The sequence below is a fragment of the Channa argus genome, chromosome 1 (genome assembly GCF_033026475.1).
Source record: "Channa argus isolate prfri chromosome 1, Channa argus male v1.0, whole genome shotgun sequence".
Lineage (NCBI taxonomy): Eukaryota > Metazoa > Chordata > Actinopteri > Anabantiformes > Channidae > Channa > Channa argus.
The window spans coordinates 42,476,338-42,498,784 of record NC_090197.1 but is presented as its reverse complement, the minus strand read 5'-3'; the positions used below and the strand labels follow the sequence as shown (position 1 = coordinate 42,498,784).

The 22,447-nt window shown below is 41.1% G+C and overlaps 1 protein-coding gene across 9 annotated transcripts; it reads right to left on the bottom strand.

Moving 5' to 3' along the window:
- Positions 1–1,556: 1,556 nt before the first annotated feature.
- map3k4 (mitogen-activated protein kinase kinase kinase 4) lies at positions 1,557–20,700 on the bottom strand. 9 transcript variants are annotated; one of them, XM_067523207.1, is made up of 27 exons: positions 20,454–20,697; positions 15,103–15,293; positions 13,585–14,984; positions 12,184–12,444; positions 11,855–12,007; positions 11,594–11,751; positions 11,325–11,441; positions 11,125–11,224; positions 10,898–10,981; positions 10,528–10,797; positions 10,267–10,416; positions 9,695–9,856; positions 9,263–9,396; positions 8,528–8,606; positions 8,336–8,414; positions 7,255–7,348; positions 6,789–6,911; positions 5,725–5,825; positions 5,534–5,635; positions 5,270–5,461; positions 5,098–5,168; positions 4,882–4,998; positions 4,638–4,797; positions 4,395–4,517; positions 3,950–4,056; positions 3,515–3,694; positions 1,557–3,407 (listed from the first exon to the last, which is right to left on the bottom strand). In XM_067523207.1, exons 1-27 carry the CDS (start codon positions 20,483–20,485, stop codon positions 3,387–3,389), a joined length of 4,761 nt encoding a protein of 1,586 aa, XP_067379308.1. In that variant the 5' UTR covers positions 20,486–20,697; the 3' UTR covers positions 1,557–3,386. The 9 variants fall into 9 exon arrangements, 8 of the variants coding, with proteins under 8 accessions (XP_067379308.1, XP_067379318.1, XP_067379336.1 ...); XM_067523217.1 differs by having other exon boundaries at positions 13,585–14,981; XM_067523235.1 differs by having other exon boundaries at positions 5,555–5,635; positions 13,585–14,981.
- Between the last annotated feature and the right edge of the window lie 1,747 nt (positions 20,701–22,447).

Sequence of the window (22,447 nt, the reverse complement as noted above, 5' to 3'; positions counted from 1 at the left end):
TTGTGAGCAGGTTTCAGTCTGTCATCATTAATACAAAATCAAGAAGCCTGAGAATAATATATTTTTAAGGTGTTGTAAGGTGCTGTTATAGAGATATTTGAAACAGACCTTCACCCTCTGCTTTTCTGATGTTCGGGGACCATGTATGATGATAATGATAGAAACTGGGATACTTAAACTCAGTTGTTAAAATTTGTCACAAACTCATTACCGGGACTACACAAGGCCATGCTTATGTTTGCAAGAAGCAAGTTGGTGGAAGTCCAGTGTGAAAGTGCTTGCACTGGTATAAATGAAGAAACAGACAATCACCAGGCTGAATCCACCTAAATAATGTCAGAATGAGCGAGACTGACACTGACCTTTGATACAACTAAAAAAACATGTTCATTGAGAAGACAATAGACTATAGAAATGCTAGGTTTCTAAGAAAGCTGATCCTGGATCACATTTGATATGAGTATGACATGGCTTGATAAAATGAATTCTCAATGAAGACATTACATTATTAAAGACATAAGCAAAGAATTTGTCATTTTACTATGTGTTGTCAATTTTAGTATGAGACAATAAATTCATTATTTAAAAGGAAATGACATGGTGTATTGTGTTCCACTTGCATTTCTATTTAATTTTAATTCTGCATTGCAGTGTATTCAACACCTAATTATAGCTAATGAAGAAACAAAGCTTTTTAATTGCTAGTTTGCCATTTTAGTTGTCCTTCCGTCACAGTTCATCAAGAAAACGCTGTAAGGGTCAAGTCAAAGAAGACATTTTGTACCCAGAAGATACACATTTAGTTTGCTTAAATCAGGCTGATGACATCAAGCCAGTTAAAAGTCACATATTTGTACACATTAGAAGTGTACTAAGAACAGAGAACATGGTGTGACTGATGTTATTGATGTGACTGAGAAAATGTGCCAAGAAAACAAAAAACATACTTGGGACTTGTTCTATCAATAAATTATTATTGTGACGTAGTCAACAATAATCAACAATGGGGACAAATATTGTTTTAATTTCATTTATTATTTTATTTATTTTTACTCCTCTGAGTTTCTTTTTACTTATTGATCAGTAGTTTGTACAAGTACTTGTTATTGTCTTGAACATTTTTTCCTTTTTTCTACTCTTCATGTGGAAAGCAGCTGTAACAGGGCAACACATTTCCCTATTAGATCAATAAAGTTGTTTGAACCTTGAAAATGTTCAAGGCCTGGTGCCTTACAAGGAGCAAACTTTTGTGCTGCTAATGACAGTTCATTTTCATAAATTCTTCATTCAGGAGATAAAACACAAAGGATAAGGATAAGCCATTTTATTGTCCATACAACAAACTTTGACCTGGGCTTTCTTTTGGATAATCATAAATGACATTAGAAAGAATATTTAAATGAGACAAATATATACAGTAAATTTTATCTGAATACTTTGGGTGCTGTATATGCAGTATATTTTCAAAATCAGACTAGCTTACTGCGTCAGCAGACAAAAATACTGCAATTACTTTCTTCCTGATGTCAGATGTGTCTGTTTAATTTCCTTTAAACTCCTTCACATCTTCAATTGTAGAGTAGGTTCATGTACCTGGTATTGTCTGACGCAGTACTCCCCCAAAACAGTGTACTGCAATAGGTGAGACAGAACAGGGCCTCCAGAACCTGTTGTGAGCAGGTTTCAGTCTGACATCATTATAAAATCAATAAGAACGAGAATGATATATTGTCAGGGTGCTTTTACCATTACTAACTAGTTCTCTCCTGAGGACGCCTCTTGCTGTGTGAGGCAAAGCAACAAAGCACTTCACATCCAAGAAGCACCATATCAGATGGGCAACTGCGTGAAAGCAAAGGTTTATTTACAAGCTTTCCCAGGGCCAAATGATTCTGGGTAAGAGTTCAAAACCTCAGAGGAACAGAGGAATTCATAACAGAAAAACATAACGTGCACATTTTCATGTGAAGTACAAATATATATACATTTTAAAAAGAGCTTAAAAAAAGAATGTTTTTTAATAGATTTGTCTTAGTTTAATAGTTCATATTCCTTAGTGGCCTCTAAACCAATCGGGACATAACTTTCAGTAAACACTTTTGGGCTCATTCTTTATTCAGACAGTAAGATGTGTTTGCAAAAATCAGTCCACAGGACAGTTGTCGGGGGCTATAAACAGAGACAAGGTGTGTCCTTGGCTCCCTAGTGAGGACTTCACACCAACACTGGGCTTTAATCAACCGGCTCTTCAGGTACTTCTTGGTTCACTAGCTGCTTGGCCTGCGTGCTGAATCTTTCCTTAACAAAGACTGGCTGAGGTTGACGGTTCAAGCCTACAGAGCAGCTTCTTTGCTAAGCTACTACCAACAGTAGAAAACAGCTATAAAACGCAAAGATGTCAGATCAAGAAACTTGAAAGTGATGAGCATTTTCGCGGTTGAAGAAAATACACATCTCCCTTTAAAAAAAAAGATTGGTTTATTAATATTGTTTGTACATAGCAAACACTGTAAGAGCAGCAGAGGACCAGAAGTTGTGGTGTGTGTGTGTGTGTGTGTGTGTGTGTGTACACGTCAGTGTCTGTTAGGTCGTGTGAAAGTTATGTGATCAGCAGCAGGGAGGGAGAGCAGGACCTGTTTCTCCTCTTTGTTGGCTATGCTCCAGTCAAATGAACAGCTCTTCACCAGTGAACAGTAGACTTGAACATTGCTCCAACTTGACATTTACTCCTCAGCAAAAGGCAAAGAAAAAAAAAGTACATTTAAAAAGAAAAATCCTTCCTAGTGCCTACACTTGTGACAATGACAAGTGATAAATTAATCTCAATATTTGGATGGTGTTCACTTCATAAGGGTAAACCAGCGTCTCCTTCCAGGCTTACCACACCCTTTTTACAGCCTCAAAGGTTGGCTGAAATAAGATTCCTCCCTCCTCTACAGAACTGCCCCCCTGGGTAAACAGTTTAAAAGTGCCATAGATTTTGTCCCCCCCACCCACACCCCTCCCATTCGTTTAAAAAAAAAAAAAATATGCTCAATGCCTTTTCAGAAGTCTCTTCAGTGAGAACAACAAATGTGTCGATTATTACTTTAACTTTACAGTATCGTTTATACAAGAATTAAAGCCAATCCTATTCTTACAGTATGTACAGTCCCACCCCCACCCCTCCTCTCCCCTACATGGGTACATAAAGACACCACAACCCCTATACGCTTTAGGTCCAGTTGTCCTCTGAAATGATATTGTATTAGTTCCTCAGTTTAACACTATGTGCCTTCAGCCGTAACTTCCACTTCTCCAAGTCCACAGTTCTGTTTTCTTTTGCCAACAAGCATGTACAGTAGTGCTTTAATGTGTAAACTTAAAAGCCACACTTGAAGTGTCATTCACTCTTCGTCCGTACAGACCTGAAACACACAAGAGATGACAGCTGTAATGCTGAGCCATGCCGTGACACTTCACTTGTAAAGACAACAGGGCGACTTTAAAAATACACGCCACAGCAGTGTCACACCTTGACAAATGGGTGGTCTAGCAGCATGCTAGCTGTCCAGCGGCGTTTGGGTTCGCTCTCCAGGCAATGACAGAGGAAGTCCTTCCCCTCCGTGCTTAGCTTCTCCGGGATAGGGGGTTTGTGGCCCATGCCGACTTTGTACATGATCTGGAAGTTGTGCTCGTACTCATGCCAAGGCCTCTGCAGGTTGAGATAAATGGGAAAACACCGGTTATTACCATGTGGTTTTCACTTCTGTTTTTGCTGTGAAGACTCGTGACGTGGGAGCTAATAACAGGTTTTTTAGTCTGCCTCCCAAAAAAACTCTGATCCAGATGCAAACCTGTTTACTTACTTACTGTTCACTTTTAAGCACAAGCTTTTCGGGACCTATGGCTAAGGCAAAATCTCTTCCAGACCATATGAAATGTAAGTCCCCCCCCAATTACTTCTTACCTTGCCTGTCACCATCTCAATGAGCACACAGCCCAAACTCCAGATGTCTGCTGCTCGTCCATGACCTTCACCCTTTGCTCTGGTGATAACTTCAGGTGCCATATATGCTAATAAGGAATGAAAAAATGAAGAATATAACACACAGCTAAATCACTATAAATTATTAAGCAGTTATAACATAATTTTTTTGACATAAATACAGCTTATCTGTAGGTTTGAACATACGTATACGTAGAAATGAAGATTGCTCTGCCAACTAAACAGCTTTTAGAAACAGAAGAGTTTAAATACATTTAGTTTTATATTTACAGAACCTAGGACATACATCAAAGCAAGGGGGTGAACATATGTTGGCGAAAGGAAAAACAATCACTCTGTGCCACAGTGACAACTTGTGGTGTTGTGCAGCTCCAAATCACACTATAGTCGATATATAATTTCTAACCTGCTGTCCCGAGTGTGCTGTTGACCTCCCCCGGCATGGTATGAGTGTTGTTCCTCAACTTGACAGAACAGCCAAAGTCGCCCAGCTTTATTAGACCGGAAGACGTCAGAAATATGTTGGCTCCTGATTTAAAAACAAACAAACAAACAATAAAAAAACAGTAATGAGAAACTAGTCTGAATAGTTACATATTCAATATGAGAGAAACTCCAAAAAATATGAGTTAAAGAGTTTGACCCTGACCCTTAATATCTCGGTGGACAATGCCGTGTTCATGGAGGACATTGATGGCTGTAGTGATCTGTTTACTGTAAAGCCTGATGACATGTTCCTGCAGCCCCAGCCTGGACACCTCCTCTAGAGTTCCCTCATCACAGTACTCCATAAAGATGTACATCTCCTCCTACGGGTCAGCACATAAACATTTTTACCACGCCGCTTTATTATTGACCATGTGGCGCCTGCAATGACACGAACAGCCTCTCACCCGATGGAGCTCGACTCCAAAGTATCGCACCAGATTTGGGTGTTTAATGCCTTCAAATATCTTTAGCTCATCTGCAGTCTCCTTGATTGTTTTGTGATCATTGGGCTGGAATCGGATCTAGTTTATAAATAAATAAATAAATCAGGGAAAACAAATTGTTACTGCTACCTGTAGCTCTCATGGTTATTTGTGAATACATCTGAATTGATGTCATACCTCCTTCATGGCCATTAGTTCTCCAGTGTCAACATTAATGCAGGTGTAGACTTTTCCATACTGGCCCTCACCTGTTTATATATGCACAAGCATAACATCACTGACTGTATGTGCATTAAAAAAAAAAAAAAAAAAAAAGATTTGAACAAAGGCCAAGACCAAGTTTCCATACCTATCTTGTTGCCCCTTTGCCACTTAAAGGTCACCTTCCTGAGCCCGACGTGCATGACGTTGTCATAGGACTTAGGTGTGTGACATACTTGGCCAATGATGTTGCGCTGCTTCATCATGGCGTAGCGTTTCTCCTCAAATTTGCGAATAGAGCGACGGACGGCCTCCATTGCGCTCTGGCGAGCAGCTGTGTCTTATACAGGAGAGAGAAAATATTTAAGTACAATAAATACAACGTACCTTACAGTGTGGCAGTTTAAAATACCAATCTGTTCAGCAATGTCACCCTTGGACTGGCTGCTAAAAGTGGGAAGCTCCCAGCTTCTGCGTGCAGCACTGTTAGGATCTGCCTTAGGATAGGAGGGTTCTGAAGGGAGAAATCAGAGAGTTCAGCTAACTAGGCAGATGGAAATTAACAATTCGAATCAATCCCTGGCAATCGCTGACTGCACTAACCTTCTCTGTCCTCTGTGGGGCTGGAGTGGCGGCTCAGAGATTTGAAATTCAACTCTGCTGCAACCGACGACAGACGGTCATTCTCATGAAAACTGGATCCCCTGCAAGGACATGAAAGAAAATGATGCAATGCTGTAGTCTACACACACACAAACAAAAAATTGCTTCAGTCTAGGGGGGAATCCTTGTTAATTGCTGAACTAAAGATGCAGTGTAACCACTTCTGCCAAGATTATGCTTGGATTTTATCAATAGTATGCTCCTGATAAAATCCTATGCAATAAAGGTTTTTTTAGTATAGGCCACTGCTTCCTAAAACAGGACCCACTAACTTGCAAAGGGAGAGAAATCATTTTCACCTTGAAATGCCTGCGTTCCCAGACACAGTATTAAGATTTTAAAACATTGAGAGAAAAAAAAACACACTGCAGTATGCCTTTGAAGGCCTAATAACAACGGTTAGAGTGCATTTTCTGATTTCAAATACACACACAAAGATGCCAGAAAATTTAATAGCAGTGAATCATCAACATTAAAGCAAGACAGACGTTAGCAGCACTGAAAAGCAGAGTATCATAGCCCACTCTTTCAATGGGGTAGTGTTTTCCCCCACCGCACCATGCACAACAATCCCAGTCTCTTCCCATGACCAGTAATAGGGCTTGTGTAGGGCCATTTTTTCTGATTTGGTGACATTTTGTGGCATTTTCTTCTGCAGTCTTTTGCAGCTAGCATCAAAAAATGTGGTTTAATTTAAGCTGCAACAGGTTCAGAGTGATTAAAATATCTGAAGAGCCATGCTGTAAACGCAGCATAAATACTTTCAATTGAAGTCTTCAAGTGGAAGGCGAAGGTGAAAGCTTCATTGTTAATAATATTATGCTTAAAGGATCTAGTGAACCAAAAAACTGTCCTATAGCCTGCAAAAACAGGTTTCAAATCTTAACATGAAACATTTGCTCTTCACACTTCCAGAAGCACTTAAAAAAGTAGCCATGGCTTTTTTATATCTGTGGCTGTGGTTTGACAACAGGTTCTACCAGGTAACTTGGGGGCAAGGCTACCTGACATCATTGGGGGTGCTGCCGGGTGCTTTGGTGTGGCTGTGTTCCCCCGGGCCCTGAGGGATGGGCCGAGGGCCATTGGGGAGCAGGTGGTTCCGGAGGTCGCAGGGAAGACTTCGAGAGCTGTGTGGTGAAAAAACAAACGGAGGAGCTCTGCTTTGATGTGGCTTGCATAGGGATGTGTGAAGATATGTTTGTGTGTATGACTAAATGGCTGGTTGAAGGACACACAACACACGCACGCACGCGCACACACACGCAGGCTTGAAAGGGGAAAAAAAAACAGACATATTCAAGGCAAACACATACATGACAGAATCTCAACAACTATAGGGCAAAGACATAAAGGCATCAAAAGCAAAAGGTATGATGAGCCATGCATGAAGAGGCATTAAAAAAAAAAAAAAAAACATAAAAAACATCTTAGACATAGAATATTCCACAAACCTTAATTGTACCCACTTACCTGAAACCTTCAGTATTAGGGATGAAAAGATTGGGGTTTGGTGGGTCACTATGGCAGCGAGGTACCTTTAAAGGGCGAGGACTATTCCTGGTAGCTGAAAAGAGAAACAGCGCCTGTGCTTAATTTTGGGAAAAAGAAATCTGGAACATATGTGCAGTAACACAGGTAGATACTATATTAATGATCTTTTTCTTTTCCATAAACAGAAAATGATCTATATGGCAATTTCTAATACAGAAAGTTGTAAAATTCTTGACAGAAAGAAAAAAAAGAGGGAAACAGAACACAAAAGACACACAAGGAGAAATACAGTTATAAAATCATGACAACAAAAAACATATTAGCTGGAGATGTGCCCTGGTTTTGTTTTCTCCTGGACTTTGTGGAGGCTGTTCTGAAGTCAAGGAGCAACTACTACAGAGTCCAAGTTTCCTGTAGGCTAAAGTCTATTTTTGTTCTATGCATAACATAAAATATTCAGTTCTCAAAATCTAGTAACAGGTAGCTAACATCACAGAGATAATGTCAGTTCTTTTCATTGGTGCCAAATTAGTCATGTTTCAAAACCATATACATCCAGTGGTCAGGTTGTTATATAACCATGCTAAAAGCTAGTGCATCATGTTGCTTTCCTCCGTCTATATCTAAGACACAAATCCTGCACCACTGGACTCTGTTTACTACATTTCTGCCTCCATATTTTATCTTGGACAAACGTTTTGCATAAAACAGCAAGAAAAAGACCTGATATTTTCTGTTTGCTGAGTTTTAATAATCATTCCTTACTTCAATCATTTCCTTTACTTACAATAATATGCCCTTTCTAGTTGTAATTATTGTTATTATCATGCCAAACATTTATTATTACTAACACCGCAATTCTCATAAACACACTTACTCAAGGTTACCACAATTTTCTACTGCTGGGCACCAAGGAGCAGATTTGCTCAAAAGTTTGAACCAAACTAGTAAATTTCCCATTATATTTGTGTGTTCAACATCCAGGTAATAAATCCGTAACAGAAACACTAAAGTAGATCCTGAAGTCACCAACATTCTGTATCACAGAGGAGAAACTCACGTATATACAGGCCAGTGACTGGGCTATGAGGCTTTCCAATAACATGACCAATGCATTCATTCATCAGAGCTTGTAAATTCTGCAGAAAGAAAGGCAAATTTACAGTTAGAAGATAATAAATGCAAAGTATTCCAAAGTGACTGTTTTACAACTTGCAGGAAACAACAAAAATAAGAAAACAGGTCACTTTACCAGGAAGTCCTCCTCTGGTAAGGCTGATATAAAGGCAGGTTCAATAGCCTGGAGAAAATCAAATCCCTGAGTTGCCCACCTGTAGGATTTCAGGAAATCCAAGCTCAAAATTTGAAATACAAACTTGAAATGATTAAGACCTGGTTTTGCTATTCATTTCTGTTTTTCCAAGTAGCATTTGAGCAAATTTCAACTGTCACTACTGTAATAAATCATAGAACAGATTTTAATATCCAAGTCCTTAAGTACAGTTTTAAATAATACAAATCTGACTCAAGCTCTATAATCACTGCGGCTACTTTTGTTTCGTCTACTATTGCAGCTGTGTTGCATGAAATATCCTTAAAGCAACAACGTTGCCATGGCAGCTTGTTACACATCAAAGCATGAGGAATAGTCCCGCCCCCCCTTCACTAATAACTTATACTGTAAGAAAGAAAAAAAACTTTTCAGTCAGTCAATTAGTCCACTGCAACTCTGCAGTTTGTTTACAGGGGAACATTGTGTTTTTAAGCCAAGATTAATTACATTCATAGGATGGCTTGTTGCTTAGTAAGGTTTAATGTCTGACTTCAACTCTGGTTTTTAGCAAGACAGCAAGAAGCATCCCTAAAGTGCAGCCCTAGGAGCACAACACAAGCTGGAAAATTCTGCACTCAACCGAATAAAATAGAGGAATAAATGAAGATTTAGTAATTTATACGAGTGCTCAACTGATACAATATAAAGCCTTACCTGGGCTTGGTGCCCCTTCCGCTCTCACATTTGGTAAGGACATAGTTCATCCATTTGCGTGCAAAAGCTATGTAGCGTTCCCCAATCCTCTGCCTGAACTCCCCTGACATCAGACGAACTACTTCCTTGTGGTACTGCAAAGCAAAATAGAACAAAACAAGAAAAAACAGCACACATGAGCAGATATAGGATAACTGTCAACTCCCTTCAGTCATACTTAATTCAATACTTCAGTTTAGTCCCTTTGCAAAGTAGGACCCATAAAAGCCCCATTACAGTCACCATTACTCTCTAGATTTTCTGGAAATAGACTTTTCTTTGACATGCTCCGACCAGGTAAATGTGAGTAGAAGGTACAGAGGGACAGAGTAGAGTAGTAGGGACAGATTAGATGCCTCACATTCATACCTAGAAAACCCTGCGGGTTCTTACCTCAAAGGCAAAATTGTAGCCCTGTATCATTGCCTCCCTGTAGTACTGATTAAGAGTGGCTGACTCAGACTCCTCCACCTCTGCCTCAAACTCTGTGGTGAACATGTACTCCACTCTGTCAATGGCAGTGCTGATTTTAATGCATAGCTGGAGTGCCTCATCCTGGGGTAGACGAGCAAAAGATTGGAAGAAGAAAGCAAATCAAAGAGCTGTGTTTCATTGTTAGTTTACATTAGAAAGATTCTGTGTAAACCTTCAAATTAACATCGATCAGTAAAAGGATTATACATGGAAAACTGGTAGCATCCACATGAGAAATTACCAGTGGTATTGTGGCTTTGACTCTAACAGAAATTTCAGCCAGTACCTTCTGGACAAATAAAGGCCTTATTTTTTTATTATTATTATTTTTTTAAAGGTTAAGTTAATAGATTGTAAATTAACTCTGAGAGCAGCTGCAGTTACATAGAGATTGGAAAGTAAAACGCTAGCATGCATGTGTCTTTACATTGGCACAAAATGAACCAGCATTTTAGCCAGTTAGACGTCAAAGTGCGTTGTTATGTAAATACCTTCAGCTCCTCTAGGGCACTGGCGATGAGAGGCTGACTAGATGTTTGCTCCCGGATGAGAGTGAGTACATCCTCCATGGACTGCTGGAAAGCCTTTCGTTGGGCCACCAGGTGAGCTGACTGCATCACTATCAAGAGCACGTTCTCCACCTGAAAGCAAATCGGTCCAGTGGAACGCTCATAAACAAAACACACGCATGCACACACACGTACCCAAGCGTGCACACACACACACAGACTGAATTAAATAACAACAAATACCTTCATAGCCCTTAAAGTGTCGACTGTTTCCATCTGGGGAACCAGTTTGAGTAGCTGTCCGTCCCACTTAGCCCAGTCAGAATCTGTGGAGGAGTCCCCTGCTCCGTGTTTACTCATGAGCAGGTAGGCCTCATCCTCTGGAAGATCATCCGGCTCTTTGGAGCAGTCTTTGCCAGCAGCAGCATTGAGAAGCTGCAGGATGAGTGTGTGCTGATCCATTAAACCACAGGGGACAAAGACCTGCAACTCCTCCAAACCTGGAATCTGAACCTGGGTACAAAAGGAGAAGGTAAAACAATGGAACATAAATGACCTGAGGACAAAAAGGCAAGGCCAGGAATGTGCAAGACGTTCAGAAAAGTAGACACACCTTCACATATTGTCTCTCCTTTAGTGCCTCCAGGAAGCAGGACACCCCATTAGTGATACTGAAATTTGCAGCGACCTCTAAGTCCTGTAGAGAGGGAAGCAAACCACGTGTGTGTCAGAACATACAGCCCCAGTTCTTTAGCAAGTAGAAAAAACAGGGTCACACATAAACTGCACTGTCAGTGCTGCAGTGGCTTTTTTTAAAATTCCTTTACTGCTGTTTCTTACCTTGCGAAGCATTTTGGCAAAGCCAAGAGCCTTGGATGCTCGCTCCCTGGCCTCGTGGAATAACTCTTTAAGTGAACGACTAGTCTCAATCACTGACCGTCTGGAAGAATTTAGAAGGTTCAAAGATTAAAACACCTCTTTAAAGACAAAAAATTAGTCCTGACATATAAGCAGAAATCCAAGTCATTATATTCTCTTACCTGATCTCATCTGAGGCTGTGCTGTCATCTGCACTTTCCCAGAATTCATTACCACTTTTTTGCAAGCCAGATTCAAGGAACTCTCCAGTTGATTTAAGCAGCATCCCAGCAATATCACTGCAAAGAGTTCAGTCAGTTAAAAACCCATGATTAATGAACTCTTCACTAAAATTACAAATGTCTTTCAGTAAGGTTTAAATCTCATAAAAAGGAACAATAAACTTGAGTTTTAACTTGCCACAAAATAGACAGACTGCAGCTCCACTCACCAAAACAGCTTCCCAGACTGGGCCTCCCCTCCACGGATATAAGGAGTGATAACCTTAGTAAAGTGCCACTCCTCCTCCAACAAGTTCTTTAAGCTGTGAGAGGCCTGAGGCAGTTGCTGCAACATCTGGATCCAACTGTGCATGTAGTCAAAGTAAACCTGCAAAAGCATTTTTCTTTCTATTACAATGACTATACCCTCTTCTCAGAGGTACTGAGTTTAAATGCCCTAAGTGAAGCCAAGTGGAACATGGGAGTCTTACCACCAGCATCTTGTGAAGATCCTCTTCAAACTCGTCAATATTGGCATTCGTCTGCAGGCCCTGAGCATCAGTCACCACATCTCGCAGCATGAACTGATAATACTGCTTCATTAGAAGGCCACCTTTAAGAACCTCTTTGCACTCACGTACCAACTGCAGAGCACAAGCAGCACAGCATGGTTAGTGCTGGCCAGTACACTAAAGAAGAAAGATTTATTTCCACTAGCCAACTTTGTGTCCATTTTTTTATCCACATTTTTTTTTGAGAAAAAAAAACCCGAATGCAACAATTAATAATTAAATATATAACAAGCTCAACAGTTGCTTGCCTGTTTGATACTGAGGAGTGAAGGTTCTCCAGCAGGCCTCTGTTCAAGTCGCAATTTAAGGCATTCGTGAATGACATTGAGTAGGACTCTGCACAGCACAAGGAATGCTGGTCGGAAGGATGGGAGGTCCATGTCCAGCAAATCCTCCCAGGAAACCTGGTCTGCTCCGAGCTCAGGATGAGCTGAACCACTGCAGGACACACGGCGCGACAGCTCTGGCAGGTAATCGCTATACAGCATAGGATCTGGAAAGTCTGCAAACTGCAAGTGAAGGGTAATTCCAGGGATGTTAGTTCAGCATATTTTATAAGCGATCTTATTCCATTTAAGAAAATTCATTTTAAACTGTTTGCTTGAATGCTCCTGGTTCTCTACACCAAATGACACATTTACATTTATTGTTTTATATTTGCAAGATGGAAGGGAGTGAACACCGCTAAAATGCTTCAATTAACGTTAATATCACACCATTATCTAGAAGAGCTCTTCAACCACTACAATATACTCAAAAACACTCCTCTCCTCTTTATTGCCCTTGGCTTTTATCTGTGAGAACTCTTTCAAATGCATACAATTAAATTATAAACACTGGCCCAGCAAACATCACAATTAGCAGTTTGAGTGCTTTACACTTTACCGCACATTGCAGTCATGACTGCTATCCAGTGCGTCATAACTGGCACATGACACTTAATGTAATAGAAAAATTAACACAAACATAGGAGCTCGGTAAAGATATTTCTTGTACATCTGATAAATCTATCTTTCAATCCCTGAATTCTTGCTTGAGAAATTTGTGACGATCAATTTGCTTTAAATACAAGGCTCTCTCTTTTTCTACACTATGGCCCTTTTCAGGTGAATGGAGAATGCTGCATGTAGTTACAATATTGAGCACACTGTGTGCTTCAGGTACTTTCACTACTTTAATGAACCTGAAGGTGGAATCAGTTTGCCAAAAAAAAAAAATTAAAAAAAAATCTGATAATATAATTTTATTGCATACAAGAAAATGTTCCAACAGAAGTCCAGGCAAAACCTAGTTGTGCTTGTCTAAGAAGCAAACCATTCATATTGTGTTTGAAACATGTAATGCATGGCTTTTATTGAGGGATTAAAGGCTTCATTGATATTTTTTTCTATTATCTGTCACAATGTCCACGAGCCAAAAATGCTATCTTTTAATTAACTAGTTTTGCAATTAATGAATGGATTAATTTATTAGTTCACCAATTATGGCAGAAATCTTAAAGCAGTATCTTTATAAATATTTGCACCTTAGTTTTTATTGTACTTACGCATTACTACATAGTTTCATCTCATCTATTTTTTTTTGCATTTAGATTGTTTAAGATAAAATGGTAATCATTAGTTTTGCAGTACAATAAATTAAAACATCACCTCCAGTGTAGGAGTGTGGCGGAGCAGTGCTGCTCTGGACCTCTGAAGGGACCGGTCCATCAGCTTGTGCAGCCTGAGGATGAGTTTACGCAGCCCCATCTGTTTGAGAGCTTTATCCACAAATGGTCTGTAGATAGCTGTGGGGCAGAATACTCCCCCTCTCGTGGCCGCATCGGCACTTCCTGCAGTAGCTGTAGGCAGAAACTCATCTTCTGACAACAATCGGGCAAGTTTAGGAGTCAAGGAGGGAGATAACTCTCCCTCTGCTACAGGTTCCAATCTTTCTTCCTCCTTGACATCTCTGTCCTCTCCTTCACTTTCAGCTGTAAAAGTGGCTGTCGAGTCATTTGCCTCATCCTCATTCTCATCTTCTTCATTGCCACGGGAGCAGCGAGGTGAAGGGATCTCAAAGACAGGCCACCCGATACGAGATAAATCATGGAGGCCTAGGACAGTGGCCATAACACGCAGCTTTTGGTTGAGGTCTTGGGTGATGTTGAGCCACAGACAGAGTGCCTGCACCCTGCCCTGGAAATCTCGTGCTGCATACTTTTCATAGTCCCTTTGCAGCGAATGCAATGAAGGGTACAAAGCTTCTACTGACTCAAGCAACTCCATAACTCGCTTGACTTGCTCAAATGCCAGGCGCTGATGCTGGAGATGTTCTCTGCAATCAGAACCAGAGCCAAGAGGCTCTGCTGCATTCATTGTAGTTGAGGGGCAGGCACTAAAACCCCAAGTATCTACTCCACAGTGATTGGTCTCTGCTACAGCAGGATCCCTCTCCTCTACACAGACTACATCCGATACACTCTGATGGTCCAACCGGCCCTCCCTAAGGCTTTCATAGTTGACCTTAAACTGCAGCACCACATTGATGATTTCAGGGATAGCCTGACGGGCAGTGAAAAGAAAAAGGTCTTGGTCATTGGTGGTGCGTCGAGCATGCCAAGCCTGCAGCTCCAACCAAATGACCTCATTGTTGTGACCCATGTAGGGCATGTTCTCCAGGCCTCTTTGCTCCTTCTCCTTCCTCTTTGAGGACATGGACGTAAGCTTAAGTAGCAGTCGCAGAGTTTCAAAGAACTTGAGACGGTCTGCGGGACAGTCTGTCCTGGAGGTCTGGCGGTGCGTCCTGGCCATATGTGGCATAGAGACAGGAAGTTTGCCGCTGCTGCAGCCCAAGCTTAAGTAATGCTTCCTAGGATCCATGCTGAAGTTACTGAAAGAACTCGGCTTTGATAGTGGATCAAGCATGAAAGAGCCTTCAAAGGTTTTCTTGTGGGCTCTTTCTGTTGAGCGCTGTGTGGCCCTCTGTTTCTTGCCCTGCTTGTAGCTGTGCTGCTCAGAGGTCTCTACCGGCCTAAGACTTTCTCTTGAGGCAGATGGGCTAAGGTCTGCTGAAATGAACACAGGAAATACAGACTGTCAATCAGTACACAAATCATGCAAAAAGATAAAAGTGATGAATTCTATACAGTACAAATTTTAAATCAAGTCAATTTGTAATTTATGTACCCTTGTGTGTAGACTGACAAACACTCCTTCCCTGGCTGTTTCTTTGATGTTTGCCAGACATGCGTTTTATCTGACGTGAGGTATAAGGTGGTGATGTGCCAAACAGAGGGTCCTCTTCCTCGCTGGGAGTGTCCCAGGATTCATCAGCTTCAGAGTTCTTTTGGGATTCATCTTCCACTGGCCTGGCCTGCCTGCCAACATTTTATGACATTTACACAAAACGCTTTGGTGTTAGCTATTCCAATCATATCTTTTCAAAAGGAAACCTATAAAAATCACGCTGGGTTATTTCTACCCAAAACAGAAAAATCTCCTGCAATGCCACAGAATACAGTTGCCTAACTGCAACTAGAGTTGTTGTCTGCTGCTTCCTACAGCAGGCTGACGAGTTGTCTGTCTTTTGGAGCCTAAATGGCTGCTTCTCAAATGTACAGCAGCAATACTCTTTGACCACAGCCGTCCAGACACAAGATAATAAGCTGTGAGTTCTCCACTGGCACCATCTCTTGGTCTAAGTAAACATAATGGCTCAACCAGCAAGGGAGAAATAGTAACCTTCATTAACACTGTCTACAAAGTTACAACTACAAAAGCACAAGTCAAGACTTCACTGAGCACTGAGACTCACTCATCCAAAGTGTACAGAAGCTAACACACCATATGCAAACACAGTGCTAACATAAAGCAGCACCATTTTTATGTTATTATAGTAAATCCTGAGCAATAATGATGTGGACATCATGGCTGCTTAACCACGTTCTGACAGTGAATTTCAGATAATGAAAGGCCATAGTAGAAAACGCTGCATTCAGTTCTGCAGGAATGAAACACTATAATCACTTGAGTTCTTCCTTCTGGGAAAAAAGGAAAAGAAAACGGAGAGTGCCGGCGGCACGCCTTTCCAGATTACAATGTCAGAGCTTTGTTCCCTAATGCCTTTCAGAGGGATTTTTAATAGGATTAAAGAGAAGAGTTCAAAAGTCTGACCCCACCAACAAAAACAAAAAGAGAAAGGAGGAGGGGAATGAAAATGGGTGTTCTATATGCTGATCACCATGTGTCCCTTCATCGATCATTGGACTGAAAGGCATTCCCCAGCACGTGCCTGTTGACATCTGTGCAGAGTTGAAAGGGGCAAGGAAGTATTGCTTTCACTAGGGAATGGCTGTGAAAGTTAGGGGAGGGGGGGTAAGATCTGGAAATCACTCGCTCAAGCTTTTCAAGAAGCTACACAGAGAGCGACACAGTCCTGACTTGTATTGCCCATCTGCCCCCTCCAGAAACTCTACACACATGCACACAGCAGCTGTGGTACTACACGCAAGGCTGACAGACACCTGCTGCATGTCCTGTGATTGCGAATGCAATTCAATTTCAGTTGCAAGACTTTATGGAATAGAGTTTGTCACCTTGCAACCATCTTATACTTGACAGTATCCAAACTTGTATGAAAGAACACTGGTGCCTTTATGAGTGTCTCGTATGGGATATTGTGAAGGGGCCTGTTCTGCAGGAGCAGTACACCACAGTGATCCTTTCAGTATGCAGGGACAAGAATGCACAGTAACCAATCTTGTGTTTATCACAATAAGACATTTAGCACAACAACAGCAGACAATTCACTGCACAAATGCACGCACAAATCAAAACTGGATAAAGAAAAGTAGTAGTAAATGTCATCAACCTCCCACTGTATCACATGTATGATTAAATTCTAATCACATGTGCAAATAAGCATGAAAAGATACAGAGTGTCTGAGGACAGAAATAGTTGTACATGTGAGAGGGAACAAGATCAAGTTTTAAAATGACACTTCCTCACAGTGAAGAGCATGACTCTATTACTCAGGAATGACAGCGGAACCGATGACGCCATTACTGCTGGTTGTTTGTTTGGTTGCCGTGAGACACTTGAAGCACAGATTGTACTGCTGCAGGGAAAGCTGCACTAATTTCTTTTTAGAATTCTTGGCTATTTTCCTAAACCTACTTGCAGGCTGACCAAAGAAAGTTAGTGGCCTGCATGCCCTGCAGTTAACCATTGTCACACTATGCTCTACAAGCTGTCCCTTCCTGGCTGCCACTAGTAAATTATCACTGCAGATGGTGTCTGGCTGCTCTCAAAGGCTCATCTTATGGCTCATTGGGGCTTCAATAAAGGCAAGTGGAATGCTAGAGCCCAAAAGCAGTGCATAATAAAAAGCACAAAATCGGGACTCTTTTCTGTACAGCGACTGAAGCAGTGATCCCAAGGGCTGCCAGAGTCAGGGAGGCCTGACCTTTGACAGCAGCCATCCACACCATTGTACCAGGAAGGGGCACACTATTGTAAAGTTGTGACACGTGGCCTGGGAGGCCCACAGTTGAATAGTACACAGCTGGTTGGTGAGCCCACTTGCTCACAATGTCCAAACTAAATAGTTTTTTTTTTTAGAGAGGAAAGGGGGGAGGCTAAAAACTTTGAAAGGACACACTTTCCACTAATTAAGTCACACTGGGATAACTGATATCTCCCAGTTATGCATTAAGGTGGATGTAGACACACATGTCATAGTAGGTACATCTGCATACCACAGACACGCATATCACATTATGCGTTTCTGACTTGCAGCAAATCCTAGATAAACAGAAAGAGCTGATCCAATGAACAGAAAATGTGCCACAGACTGACAGAATTCAGAAACAATGAACACAACGTACTTGACCCCACCCTTCTCTGGAACAGTATGACATTGCCAGGAATGGACCTCCCAACCTCTCCCACATGCAACTTTGCAAAGCATATTGTGCATTCCCCAAGCAAGAGATGATACTGAATGCAAACAGCAGCTTTAATTCATAAAAATCATAAGTCTCAGTAGATCTCCACATCCACTTTGTTTTCCACCTGGCCTTAATATTACTTAACACTCACAGACTTACAGACTGTAGGAGTGGTAGTTCAAGTCATCAGCCACAATGTGTCACATAATCTAAAAGTATCTAAATTTAGAGACTGCTTACTGACTGTGGCCTGCAGACTGGAATAAATGGTGTAATGACATGTTTTTCACCTTATGCTGCGTACATCAGGAATGCAGTGCAGGCAGCTGTTTGCTCAACCTTTGAAATTTAAACTGAAACCAGAAAGAGTCATAAGCAACACTTCTGTCAGTTTCTACTCACATTTCAGTTTCTTTTGCAGCTGTGCACATAATAAATGTCAAATCAAATAAAAGGGCATCTTAGTCCACAGTACGTTAGGCTATCCCCCTCCCTTTCCTGATCTATTTTCTCACATGCTTTTTCTCCTGCAGCATACCGGTAACATCAATTTCCAACATTTTAAGAGTTACAAAGATCCTATTGTTTATAATGAAATGACAGATGAGAGTGACAGAATGTGAAAGAACAGCATTATTTCTCTAAAGCAGGTGTGGACAGAGACAGGATGCAGCTAGGAAATGCTAGAGGATGGTCCATCTGTATTCTACAGCCTGTGCTCCTGGCAAATGCAGGCATTAACAAGTTCTAACCCAGCATCTCTGCTGCTCCAGGCAGCTCCTGCTGCCCATAGTAGACCACATCCTGAAATCTCTGGAATGCTTGTGAGCCACAATGACTTCAGAGTGACTTTGAGAATGAGACATTATTGACAAAAGGACCTCTGTCTTTGGAATGATAGCAACAGCCTTCAATTCCCAGGAAAGCCCAATATTCCTTGGTCTCAAAATAGAACTGATGTGACATATAGTTTTAATGCATATACAGAAGGTTTTGTTTTCTATAACATATTACATGTTGTGCTGCTTTTTGTTTAAGTTGAACTTTAATTACAACCAAAAAACAGCATGTGCTGCAAACTGCAACAGTTTGCCTATGTAACTATTACTGTGCACGAATGTTCAAGTTGTGCATGTTTCTGACCTGAACCTGTAACTACCCCAAAAAGTTGTAAAAACACAGCCAAGACATATTTTTGTGAATACATTGAGAATACTTTAACCTTCACCCAAAGCCTTGTACTGTTATGAAACTGAAAAAAGAACATGAAATTGAACCTCACGTAATCGCGTCAGCTTGTTACACTAGCATGCTCCCAAATATCCAGGTTAATGTCTCTGTATTTTCTTTATGCAACAATGTCAGACAGCAATAACATAAACAGGGCCAACATTGCACAATCACGCGAGGTGTTTGTGTCCATTTCGTGCTGAGTTGCCACAAGGCTGGTACTCAGTCATTACTAACAGAGCCGACAAAAAAAAAACAGGCTATTTGCTCAAAACCAGGATTACTGCTGATGACAGTGCTGATTCCAAGTGATAAATGCCCTCAAAGTCTGTGGCTCTGCAGACAAACAACTGGATGTGAGGAGAAGGGGTGAGAGGGAAAGACATAACAGCAGATTCCTGGGGGTCTGTCGCCTGGAGTCAGGGGCAAACACTGCGGCATTTCGATTAGGAATTGCGTAAATATGTAAAAAAAGAAAAGAAAAACAACCTCACGAACGTCTTTTTATATGCATTCCCCTGTGAGATTGCAGAAATGTGGCGTTCAGTAGCCTTGAGCATCTGAGCACGGTGACTACATATAACACCGGTATGATCACACGCTTGTTGCTGCACAAACATTCCCAGGATATTGTCAAGTTATAAAGCTCCAATGAAAATACAAAAATGCACTTCATACATAACATGAGGTGTAAAATGTTACTGCAAAGAAACGGTGATGCCGTGGCATGATTCAGCAGTGGGGAGCGAGACAACAACAACAACAACAACAACAACAACAGGAGCCCACTTAAAGCATCAACAGTGGAGCAACACGCTAGCTAAGCCTCGAAGTTTGTGCCTCCGCGCTGGGATGAAATGCATGGTCAGGCAATGCCAAATAATCAACCACACAGTCCCAGGTCAACCCAACAAGGACACATTGCAACACTAATCCAGCTTCAGCTCCGTCACTTTCTATTAGCGAACTTGTGGGTGAACAATAAGTGTCAAACGACAGCCAGTTACCAGTGGATGTTAGCTAACTTAGCTTGTTCCCTGACATATTAAAGCGATTGTTCGTTGTGCCTGATGTTACCTTATTATTTGGCGAGCATTTTGCCTTTCTCTCTGGCAACCGAGAATCAAATGGGGAGCAAATATCTGCAGCAAAGTACGACTGAAAATGTTGCTCGAAAAAGTTTGCAACTCGGTGTTGCAAATACACTAACTGCACCGCGTACCACTATTTGACAGGAAGTCGATTTCTAAGGGATGCGCAGGCGCTCCCATAGTGCGGACTGCAGTGTCACGTTCAGCTCCCTATTTGGCAAGTGCGCGGTCCTGATGGTGTAGAGTCTGTTCAACAAATTCGCATACCTGCTAGGCTTGTTGCGATCCGGAGGCTCCATAGCAAACCAGTGGCTTCTTGTTCCTAACCGTGCATGGGCTAAATCATGTCTAAGCGATACCAGACAGGCTTTGCACCGTTAAATCTTTGCAAGAGAGGCGGGCTTGTGTCTTTGTGGAGCACTTTCTATCCACCGGTACAGTTGACTCTCGCTGGTGCGTATGCCGTCGCCATCTTTCCACCGTTCATTGAGGAGGAGTGCCCCAGTCTTGCATTACTACGGCAACCCGAATAGGTCATTTACGGTCAAAGCTGTGCAGGGTCCCAGTACGTGTTTTTATCCCCCAGAATACAGTCACTGTGAATCAGTTTTCATATGGTGCGCACTTGACTGACGTAGTGTCACAATCTAATAAAGTGATGTGGAAAGTCCCATCTGCTACAAACAACGGCTTAAGATATTTTTTACTTAGTTCTTAAGACAGCCTAGCTTGTCAGTGGGCGATCTGGGGGACTGACTACAGTGTCCCTTCACTGTCAGTGAGGGTGCTGTGCACTACAGTGTCCCTTGTCGTGCAGCAGCGTCCTATAAATTGTATTATGAATATAGAAAAGTGAATTGCCAGATTAACCTCATAAGCTTTGGTCAAAAACTGTGAATCAGACAAGTTCTAAACCTCTGTTAATATAAATGGTCTTTTCTACTTATTGGTACTTGAAGCGCTTTACATTGCTTGTCACTCACCCACTCGCAATCACAATCACACCCCGACGTTGCCTACACACAGACCAGCAGCAACTAGGTTGCGGTTCGGCGTCTTGCTCAAGAACACTTCTACACGTGTCAGGAGGAGCCGTCGATCGGATCTAAAAACCCTGGGATTGGTGGGGGATTGGTGGACGATTGCTCTGCCTCCTGCGCCACAGTCTCATGATGATGTTAATACGCGGTTTTTCCATGCTGTAAAATTACACAAGCAATGTTGCCATTGAAACAAATTGAGTTTTAAAGCTGAAATAATGGGGTGATTTTCAGAAGTGGTATGTAATTATATTTATTCAAGGACTGTACTTAGGTATAACTTTGTGGCAGTTGCACTTTACTGGAGAGTTCAATTTTAGGCTCCATTTACCTTTAAGCCACTACTACTACTACACACACACACACATACATACGTACATACATACATATATATGTATACGTGTATGTATAAATAAATAAAACTTTTTGCTCTACTACATTTCTTTTTCAGAATTTGTTACTAGTTACTTTTTGAAGATGTAGATTCTTTATTTAGTATCTAATTAACTAAAAATTACGTTATTGTTGGTTAACCACCTGTCAGTGCCCAAAGGACTTAAAATCTGCTTAAACTTTACCAGTTAGGCCATTTTAATTCCATACCAAGATGCTGGGTGACTTTGGCTGTTGTTTTTTCTGAATTAACATATTTTCTTTAAATCTGCCGTCATTTTCTCCTTTGAGAATTTTTCAAATAAATTTGTGCGAGACTCTGACATTGATGTCATTGACAATATCCCAATTATTACTGTTACTAATACATTTTCTTTTACAGAATGTAATTTGCTACTGCAATTTGAGTAAAGAGTTTGAAGTGGTACGTCTACCTCTCCTGATTTTGACAGCCAGGGTTGTAAAACCAAATTATAAAGTAGGTCCATCTAATGGCAGCTTAAATGTCTGTTGATTTATGGGGATTCTGTGGGGCCCGGGGGGTCTTCGGTTTTGCAACAATTGGCTCGTTATTTATTTAGATTTGGTGAAGTTGCATCAAAAATTAAATGTAAATAGTTGTGTTTATTTTTATGTACATATATTTTATGTAGGGGCATTTAATGTATTTAAAAATTCAAAAATAATTTAAACAAATGTTAAATAGATGCATGTTTTCCATGGCATCTCAGAATTACACCGAGAATGCTAACTGACCTAATAAACTTTGAGAAAGAGCTTGAACACAAACTAAATGAAGAGTTTTTAAGATTTCCTTTTCAGCAAACA